The sequence below is a fragment of the Neofelis nebulosa genome, chromosome 6 (genome assembly GCF_028018385.1).
Source record: "Neofelis nebulosa isolate mNeoNeb1 chromosome 6, mNeoNeb1.pri, whole genome shotgun sequence".
Lineage (NCBI taxonomy): Eukaryota > Metazoa > Chordata > Mammalia > Carnivora > Felidae > Neofelis > Neofelis nebulosa.
In genome coordinates this window covers 6,227,755-6,238,180 of record NC_080787.1, presented here as the reverse complement: position 1 = coordinate 6,238,180, position 10,426 = coordinate 6,227,755, and the positions used below count along the sequence as shown (strand labels likewise).

Sequence of the window (10,426 nt, the reverse complement as noted above, 5' to 3'; positions counted from 1 at the left end):
GCCTTTCATTTTCTTTAAAACACTATTTTCTTTATTTATATTACTTAACTAGTGTAAGGTCTTGTGGGAAAAAAAGGAAATCCTACATTACAAGCATCATTTTCCCCCAAATGATCCCACCCTCACGCCTGTTCTCACTTTCAGAGGTAATGCTATTAGTTTGGGTGGTTAAAAATATTATGCATTAGTTTTGGAGGATTAAGTCTTAGTTTTTTTTCCTTTTCTATTTTTACCTGATGCCCCTTCCACATAAAGAAGGAATTCTCACTCTCAGGTAATCCCATACCGGCATATGATACATAAATTTATATTCAGAGCATTTTAGTCATGGGTTTATATAGTTAAGAGCATGCTAGCTATTCTTTCTTGTATCTTGAGCTCCTCACTCAGAAGCATCGGAGGCAAATACTTCTAGTGCAGATTAATCATTAGTCAATTTTCTGTTGAGGGACTAAAATTTTCTCCATCTTTGGTGACTACAAACATTGCAACAATACAAGTTCTTGTTCCTATGCCTTTATAAACTGACAATTTTATTTCATTGGGTCAATTTCCATGAATAATACTGCTAGGCTGATAAATATATGTGTATTTTCAAAATTAACTGTCTTATTTATTTCTAAAAATCTAATAGTGCTTTACATTTCTACCCATAATTTGTGAGGGGTAGAAATAATAATAATAATAATCTTCCCTTCAGCAAGATTAGGAACATGAGTTACTTCTGGCTATACTTCTTTTTTTTTTGTCAAGCCAGTAAGTGAGTTATTATCACTTCAACATATTTTTCTCATTGTTTGGGAATTTAAAATCTTCTCATATAGATTTGCTACTCTGAGTTGTACATTCAAATTATTTGGTGTTCTTTCTACTGTGTTACTTGTATGTTTTCATGGTCTTTGTAAAAATTTTTATATTATAAATACTAAACTTTTCATAACTATGAATATGTTTTAATAATGTGTCTACTCATATGAAAAATTGATATGGAACTACCTAGAAGAACATACAAAAATAAATCCTGGATAGAAGAAACTATAGGAAAATAGAAATCGCTTTTTAACCTTGCAAAAACAATTCTAGAAAACCATATTAAAGAAAGGGAGAGTTTCTTCACTAAGCCCAGAAATGTAAAAGTCTGTGAAAGAAATATTTGGGTATATGATAAATAAAACTGCTTTATGTAAATCAAGGTAATACAATATTTCTGTGGTAAATTAAGTAGAAGTCTGTTTATTGTCTAGAAATTGATCTCAGAATTTCACAACAAATGGACATTTTCTTTCCCATGTGGCTTCATAGAACTCCATAGTTTACAAAAGGAAATTAACTCCCAGTTTGAGGGCACAAAACTCAAGCCTTATTTGATGAGTTCTTTTAGTCCCTATTGTCATTCCCTTTTGTCTTAGAAACAGCTGAGGAGACAGTCTCTGGAGAGGGGGTAATGGTGGAGCAAACCTAAGCTAAACTCGAAATTGGCTTCATAGACATCTCCCTCTGTGCCCATTGGCTATCCTGGTCAATTACCATTAAACACAGAACAGTGTTACCTTCCCTTATAAACCAGAACACGCGCCAACATGACTTTGAAAAAAAACCTCTCTGTCCTCATTTATGTTGCAAATGTGGTGAGGAGAATACTGAAAACGGCAGTTAATGCCTTAATACTTTGCATTGTGGGGGCACCTGGATGGCTCAGGTGGTCGAGCGTCCAACTCTTGATTTCAGATCAAGTCATGAACCCGGGGTCTTGGGATCGAGCCCTGCCTCCGGCCCCATGCTGAGTGTGGAATCTTAAGATTCTCTCTCTCCACCCCTTTCCCCTGCTCATGCGTGCTCTGTCTCTCTCTCTCTCTCTAAAAAAACAAAACAAAACAAAAAAACCCAAAAAAAACTTTAACCGTGAAGCCAGAAAAAGACATTCTGGGTGTCCGCAAGATTTCATTCCTATTCTTGTATTTTCTCGTGAATCCTGAAATCCTGGATGGAGATCTCCTCATTTACCACCGGCAAAGGGGAGTAAGGACTCAAAGAACTTCATCGCATCCACTTTACAACTGAAGAGCTCACGAAGGGCAGGGCGTGCTTCTACTCGGTCGTACTGGAGTTCAAAGCTTCTCACACAAGCTCACACCCGCATCATCCTCTCTCTAGTGCTTCAAACAGAGGTAAATTATTCTACAAAACATGCTGAAATTCGGGTGTTCTGAGAACTCACCTTATGGATTGGTCATCATCATATTGCAAAAATCTGACGGAGGCTCAATGCCTTCATTCCATTTATTTGTTCATAGTACTCCGTTGCATATATTTGTTATCTCTACCAAAAATCAAAACTTTGGAGCAGAGCAGTCCCGGGTTCTAATTTTCAGTCTGCTATGTACTAGCTTTGGCCAAGAACCCCTCTGAGACTTGCAGTTCGGGTTTTTCCCTGAGTCGATCTTTCATGAAATAAGGGGGGAAAGGGGAGGGCAAACTTTCCTCTCCAGTCTAAGCCAAAGTGCAGTGTTGTGTCAATAGATTACTTCTGTTACTTATCCGTAACATTCACGGAGACGTGACTGGTTGAGGAACCTGGGAACCAAGTTTACCTTGTATGGAAAACAGAAAATCCCGGTGTTACAGACTGAATCGCTTTCCCAAACCACCGAGTGGGTGGCCCAGCTGTGCAGTGACTTTGCGGCCTGACCAGAGCTATAACTCTTGCCACCTTTCCTAGTTCAATGCTCTTTCCATAGTCACAGCTTAAAAAGAGGTTTCCAAGACTTTGTTGGGCCTCATCATTCCGAATCCCTGAATGTCAGTCACAGAGGGAGAAAATCCAGTATGTAGCTGGGCATGTAACGTCAGCCACTTCACAGGCAAGCAGGTGGTAGGAACTCATAGTATCTCGACAAAATAAATGGAAATATCCTGAATTACATATAGATAAAGACTCAACAATCCAAACAGCTCCTTTCAACTGCTACTTTCAAAAAAGCCTCATTTTTTCCTTACCTGTGGTTGATTTCTCGTGTCTCACATTGTTAAAATATGTTTCTACGTTGGGGCGCCTGGGTGGCTCCGTCGGTTGAGCGTCAGAGTCTTGGTTTCCGCCGAGGTCACAATCTCATGGTTCGTGGGTTCGAGCCCCTGTCAGGCTCTTAACTGCAGCTCTTGCTTGGGATTTCTCTCTCCTTCTCTCTCTGTCTCTTCCTGGCTTGCTCTCTCTCTCTCAAAATAAATAAATGTTAAAAAATATATGTGTCCCTGCGTTGACCAAGGGAACACTTGTTACTCAAAATGGGAGTCATGTCCTCTGAAGATGGCAGGAGAAGAACCCCACCCAGGAGCAGAGAAGCGGATTGTGCGGTTTTGGGAGGCCTCAGCCACGAGTAGGAATCACCTGCGCCGTGAGGTAAAGAGCCCCCCGCCAGGATTTCAGTGACACAGGTGACGACTCCCTAGTTTGCTTCCATTGTTAACAAATCCTTCCAACCTAATGTTAGTGATGAGAGTAATGGTTCAAATTACTGAACTTTTAGTACAAAATGATATTTCAACTTTTTAATAGAAAGGTCTCTTTTTTAGAGTGGATATATTTTGAGGTTACGGGCAGTTTGAAAGATGGGTGAAACTTTGTCCCCACAATGACGAAAGGGCGAGAAGTTAGTTGGGCCCCCCCTCTGCTATGACCCTCAGCGATGGCTTCTTGGAGAGGCCATCTCCTGGCTAAGTTCCAGGAGAGGATGTGAGATCCACAACGCTGTCTGGACTGGAGGAGGAAACACTCGGCGTCCTCAGTGAGATTCCTCCTGAAGAACAGAGTGAAGTTCGTGTCACTCTTCCATGCACAGCTTGGAAGGCCCTGTAACTTATCCTCCAGATAAAAACTCTTCCGAGAGTAGAAGGGGCCTCTCGGCAATCGTGCGGGGAAGAAACTTCCGCAACAGCCCCGAGAACACAAGCGCAGAAGCTCGCCATGATTATGTGGACTTGACATTTTTTCAACACTTGAGGAACCCAAGGAAATCGTGAAATCTCTCTTGATTCCATTTGCCCTGCTTTTCAGAATCCCTTTAACAGGGACACCTTTTTCTTTTTTCTTTTTTTTTTGGCAGTGAGATGCCCAGTGTCCCCAGACTCCAGCCTTTAGGAAATCTTCATATGGAGCCCAAGTCAGACTCAGTTTCAAGGATTTATTAACAGATACAAGATTAAATTCATGTAGGATTTTTTTATGGTATTTAAGTCTAAAGCAATGCTGGTCCTTATAGTAAAATGCAGAGTATAAGTAAGACATTTAAAGTTATTATATAATGCATGTATTATGTTACATGCATATATATACATATTATACATATATACAATACATATAGATGTTATATATTATATATTATATAATGCAGATATTATATTACATGCATATATATACATATTATACATAATACATATACATGTTATATACACTATATAATACATATGTTAGATTACATACATATATAATACATATATTAATAAGTGTAGTAATCTACTTGCTTACTGAAAATTAGAATGAGCAGGTGTAAAGGTAAATATTAAAGTCTGATTTAGTCTCTCTCCATCCCCACTCCCCAGAGGCAACAATCTCTAACACTTGTATATACCTTCCAGGTAATTTTTGCACACTTGCAAATACTAACAGACATAATGTGATGTTGCCGTATGTAAATAAACACACGGAAGCATGTTCAGGTACTTGTCTGTCCCCCTCGAGGATTTGAGCGGTTTTGCACATTTGTATCTTCATCTGGATTTATGTCTGTATCTCATACCTCATCTCACTGACAGCTGTGTAGCAACGGAAACTTTTCGAGTATCTCTGAGACTTCCCCACCACTGTACTGAGAGCTAGAGAAGGAGTGAGCGAGATTAAAGCACACATTGACTAATAATTTAAAAATTATGTCCCTATCATTAAATTCACATTAAATTTCTTTTTAACGTTTGTTTATTTTTGAGAGAGAGTGTGAGCAGGGGAGGGGCAGAGAGAGAGGGACACACAGAATCTGAAACAGGCTCCAGGCTCTGAGCTGTCAGCCCAGAGCCCGACGTGGGGTTCAAACCCACAAACTGTGAGATCATGACCTGAGCTGAAGTTGGACGCTTAACCCACTGAGCCACCCAGGCACCCGAAATTTGCATTTCTAAACCAACAGGATCATAAGCAAAGAATAGAGGGAAATGTTAGTAAGGCAGCAGACTCTGGGACGGACACATCCTCGACAGGTGGCCTTAGCTCATTTCCTCCAGAGAACTGAGGACTCGGTTCTGTTGTCTGAAGTCAGAGTTCCTGCCTCACTGTGATGCTTTGTTCACAGGCCGCGCGGCTCGGTGCCCAGCAACTTGCCCGGAAGGTCACGTTTATCCTTTACATCAGAGAGCCACCATCGCATCTGTTGGTGAGGTGGGAGTGGAGGGGACCAGAAGGTAAACTGTCGACTCACAGAGTCATTTTCCATTGGCGCACCTCGGACTCTTGGGGGTCCAACGGTCACCGTCAGCTTCCTCTATGAACACGGCAGAGGCCTGCGGTCACTACGGTGCGTTTCCGTCACACACACGCTGTCACACCGGGAAGGCATTGTTATGCCCATTTTATAGACGGGGAGCCTGAAGTTCAAGAAGATAAGATGTACATTCCCAGGATGATTTAACCAATGACTTTATTTAGCAGAGACTTGAGCCCAGGCTTGTCTGGCTCCAAATTCCATGCTACCGACATCTCTTTATCCTGATTCTGGGAGATCTTAAAAGGCAAGAGACGTGTTCTTTTGAAATGTGTCTGGTCGCTTGCTAGCACCTACCTACATGGTTTCGGGAGGTGGTCTGAATAATTGTAGCTGTTTCGGATGAAAAGGCCATCTCCACGGCAACGAGGAGCAATGAGAGTGAAAAAGGACTATGGCAGGGATTGTAACCAAATCGTCCTAAAAATAGCAATCTGGGTGGAAGGAAGTGTAAATAAAGATCAACGAAATGACCAAAATTATCAAGGAATGCCCTTTGTTAAAGTCGTTTAAGTCAGGTATTTGCTTTTTAAATTTTGGCCTTTGTTTTTGAAATGCCGATACAGACAGAAGAAAGATCACATTACAGAGATACCTAAGTATCTGTGAATATTTCCAACTCCATATTGGCAATCTCCATTCTGTAAATAGCTTCAAGCAGGTAGCAAAGTGATTATAAATCATTGAAATCGCCCATAACCCTGCATTCACCGACTTCCTGAATTTTTGTGTTTCAGGAACGAAGAGCTGAGACACCAATCATGAAGGGGGTAAACGCGAGCGCCCCCTGGGAGTTCAGCCTCTTAGGTTTCTCAGATCGACCGTGGCTGGAGCTCCCACTCTTTGTGGTCTTCTTCATTTCTTACGTGGCCACTATCTTTGGGAATCTGACCATTATTCTAGTGTCACGCCTGGACCCCAAACTCCACACCCCCATGTACTTTTTTCTTACCAATCTGTCACTCCTGGACCTTTGCTACACCACAAGTACAGTTCCACAAATGCTGGTCAATTTATGCAGCACCAGGAAGGTAATTAGTTATGGCAGCTGTGTGGCCCAGCTTTTCATGTTTCTAGCTTTGGGGGCCACTGAATGTGTTCTCCTGGCCGTCATGTCCTTTGATAGGTTTGTCGCTATTTGTCGGCCTCTCCATTACTCAGTCATCATGCACCAGAGGCTGTGCCTCCAGCTGGCAGCCGCGTCCTGGATTACGGGTTTCAGCAACTCAGTGTGGTTGTCCGCCTTGACCCTTCAGCTGCCGCTCTGTGGCCATAAAGAAGTGGATCACTTCCTCTGTGAAGTCCCTGCTCTGCTCAAGTTGTCCTGTGTGGACACGACGGCAAACGAGGCTGAACTATTCTTTGTGAGCGTGCTGTTCCATCTAATACCCTTGACCCTCATCCTTGTATCGTATGCTTTTATTGCCCGAGCAGTGTTGAGAATCCAGTCTGCGGAAGGTAGACGAAAGGCATTTGGGACATGCGGCTCCCATCTAATTGTGGTGTCACTGTTCTATGGCACTGCTATCTCCGTGTACCTGCAACCACCATCCCCCAACTCCAAGGACCGGGGCAAGATGGTGTCCCTCTTCTACGGGATCATCGCACCCATGCTGAACCCCCTTATATACACACTTAAGAATAAAGAGGTAAAGGAGGCCTTTAAAAGGTTAGTTGCAAGAGCCGCCTTAATCAAGAAATGAATGGGGCGCCTGCGTGGCTCAGTCAGTTGAACGTCCAACTTTGGCTCAGGTCATGATCTCGCAGTCTGTGAGTTCGAGCCCCGTGTCGGGCTCTGTGCTGATGGCTCAGAGCCTGGAGCCTGCTTCCGATTCTGCGTCCCCATCTCTCTCTGCCCCTCCCCCACCCATGCTCTCTCTCTCTCTCTCTGTCTCAGAAATAAACAAACATTAAGAAAAATTAAAAAAAAAAAGAAATGAAGGATATGCAAATGGTAAGCTTTTAAGCACTTGATGTTTACTTGGCTTACTAACTTCTCAGGCTGCCCTCTTTTCATCATTCCTACAGAGAATGTTCTGTTGGCCAAACACACTCATTGAATCAGCACCCAGAGCTAGTCTTCCAGTTGACCAGAAACTGTGTAACTTCAACATCTTCAAGCTTTACCCCAATGTTTGTGTAATTTGGTGAACTTAGACCTTTCTGAGAATGCGACAAAAGCCAGAAATCCTTGCTGTGGTAATATCACAAGTACACACACAAGTATTTTTGCACATAGTTAAAGGAGATTTAATGAAACCATGAAAAACAACCACTTTAAAGTTGGATCTGAGGTTAACAACCCCAGCTTTAATTTTCAATACCACTCCCGCATGAGCAGGCTAATAGAAATCACAGTAATTTTTCTTCTAGAATTGCACCTGGATTTCCATCTCTTGCCATGGTTGTGTACTCATGTTTTCCTCCTAAATGAAAGATTCCATTTTAATTCCTTTATAGATCAAATCCTAGGTTTTAGAAGGCCTACCTAATTTCCACAGTTCTCCCAATTATCAATATTATTATCATCTCTTAACCCCCAAACACTTACAGCCTAGATTTTAAAATAGTGTGCCCTGTCATGATTTCTTTTTTTTTTTTTCAATTTTTTTTTTTAACGTTTATTTATTTTTGAGACAGAGAGAGACAGAGACAGAGCATGAACAGAGGAGGAGCAGAGAGAGAGGGAGACACAGTATCTGAAACAGGCTCCAGGCTCTGAGCTGTCAGCACAGAGCCCGACACGGGGCTCGAACTCACAGACTGCGAGATCATGACCTGAGCCGAAGTCAGACGCTCAACCGACCGAGCCACCCAGGCACCCCGCCCTGTCATGATTTCTAATGATTTCTCGTTTCATACATTTTGCTTGCACGACAGACATCTCATTGCATGTTGGTCTCCTTGAGAGGACACAGCCTGGATATATATTTTGTAATGTTTCCTTTAGAAGTCGTCAAACTTCTAGGGAAGTAGCATGTGCTTTATCACCGGGGTGTTTGGGTTGAGTGATTCATTCACATTATAGTTATTTAATTGTGTTGCTTTCCCCCCCTTGTTTTCTCCTAGCAAACTGTACGTATAGGAAATACAATAACTAAAAAAATACATCTGCCCTGTTTCCTCTTAAAATCTGCAGGAACACCGTGTATTTTTGCCATAACATAATGCTCACTGCTAAGAGAAATAAATCTGATTTGCCAAGTTCCAATTTCAGTTCTTTCCTATTAGATGTGAAAAGAGTAAATGGGGGGGGGGGGTGGGGTGGCTCTTGGGTGGCTCAGTTGGTTAAGCATCTGACTCTTGATTTTGGCTCGGGTCATGATCTTGTGGCTCATGAGTTTTGAGTCCCGCATCTGACTCTGCACTGGTGGCACAGAGCCTGCTTCGGATTCTCTTTCTCTCTTCCTCGCTTTCTGCCCCTCCCCTGCTTGTGTTCTCTCTCTCTCTCTCTCTCTCTCTCTCTCTGTCCTTCTCTGTAAATAAATAAACTTAGACAAAAAAAGAGTAAATGGAAGCAAAACACTAATAGAGCATATTGGAAACAAAATACTATCATCACTGAAAATAAATAAAATAAATTGCTAAAGGACCTAATAAATGATATATTAAATATCTAGAAGCAAATGTGTGTTTTAAAGCCAATGTTAGTGAAACTTGGTAAATTATGAGGACATAGAAAAGAAATCAAATTGAGGTCTTTCCTCCATTTTGAGTTTATTTTTGTGAATGGTGTAAGAAAGTGGCCTAGTTTCTTTCTTCTGCAAGTTGCTGTCCAGTTTTCCAGCACCATTTGCTAAAGAGACTGTCTTTTTCTCCATTGGATGCTCTTTCCTGCTTTGTCAAAAATTAGTCGGCCATATGTTTGTGGGTCCAGGCAGGCAACAACCTCTTTGACCTCAGCTGCAGTAATTTCTTGCTCGACACATCTCCAAAGGCAAGGGAATTAAAAGCAAAAATGAACTATTCGGACTTCATCAAGATTAAAAAGCTTCTGCACTGCAAAGGAAACAATCAACAAAACTAAAAAGCAACCGACGGAATGGGAAAATATATTTGCAAATGACATATCGGATAAAGGGTTAGTATCCGAAATCTATAAAGAACTTACCAAACTCAACACCCAAAAAACACCCAAAAACACCCAAAAAACAAATTGCCCAGTGAAGAAATGGGCAGAAGACATGAAGCGACACTTTTACAAAGAAGACACCCAGATGCTCATCAGGGAAATACAAGTCAAAGCCACACTGAGACACCACCTCCCACCTGTCAGAGTGGCTCAAATGAACAAATCAGGAGACTCTAGATGCTGGAGAGGATGTGGAGAAATGGGAACCCTCTTGCACTGTTGGTGGGAATGCAAACTGGTGAAGCCGCTCTGGAAAACAGTGTGGAGGTTCCTCAAAAAATTAGAAATAGAACTACTCTATCACCCAGCAATAGCACTAGTAGGAATTTACCCAAGGAGTAAATTGAGATACAGGAGTGCTGATGCATAGGGGCACGTGTACCCCAATGTTTATAGCAGCGTTTTCAACAATAGCCAAATTATGGAAAGAGCCTAAGTGTCCATCAACTGATGAATGGATAAAGAAATTGTGGTTTATATATACAATGGAATACTACTTGGCAATGAGAAAGGATGAAATCTGCCCATTTGTAGCAACGTGGATAGAACTGGAGAGTATTATGCTAAGTGAAAGACGTCAGGCAGATAAAGACAGATACCATATGTTTTCACTCATATGTGGATCTTGAGAAACTTAACAGAAGACCATGGGGAGGGGGAGGGGAAAAAATAGTTACAAACAGAGAGGGAGGGTGGCAAACCACAAGAGACTCTTAAATACAGAGGACAAACTGAGGGTGGATCGGGGGTGGGGGAGAGGGGAAAA

At 41.9% G+C, this 10,426-nt stretch overlaps 1 protein-coding gene across 2 annotated transcripts; it reads left to right on the top strand.

The window, feature by feature from the left end:
• Window positions 1-6,244: 6,244 nt before the first annotated feature.
• Window positions 6,245-7,494, top strand: LOC131513403 (olfactory receptor 2B6). 2 transcript variants are annotated; one of them, XM_058732588.1, is made up of 2 exons: window positions 6,245-7,218; window positions 7,455-7,494. In XM_058732588.1, the coding sequence occupies exons 1-2, from the start codon at window positions 6,290-6,292 to the stop codon at window positions 7,492-7,494; spliced, it is 969 nt and encodes a 322-aa protein (XP_058588571.1). In that variant the 5' UTR covers window positions 6,245-6,289. The 2 variants fall into 2 exon arrangements, with proteins under 2 accessions (XP_058588571.1, XP_058588572.1); XM_058732589.1 differs by lacking the exon at window positions 7,455-7,494 and having other exon boundaries at window positions 6,245-7,359.
• Window positions 7,495-10,426: the final 2,932 nt, after the last annotated feature.

Excerpts from the sequence above, each read along its gene's own strand:
- LOC131513403 (XM_058732588.1), top strand. The coding sequence starts at position 6,290 with ATGAAGGGGGTAAACGCGAGCGCCCCCTGGGAGTTCAGCCTCTTAGGT. Across the intron at positions 7,219-7,454 it reads TTAGTTGCAAGAGCCGCCTT|AAAAAAAGAAATGAAGGATA; the intron begins AATCAAGAAATG and ends GAAAAATTAAAA.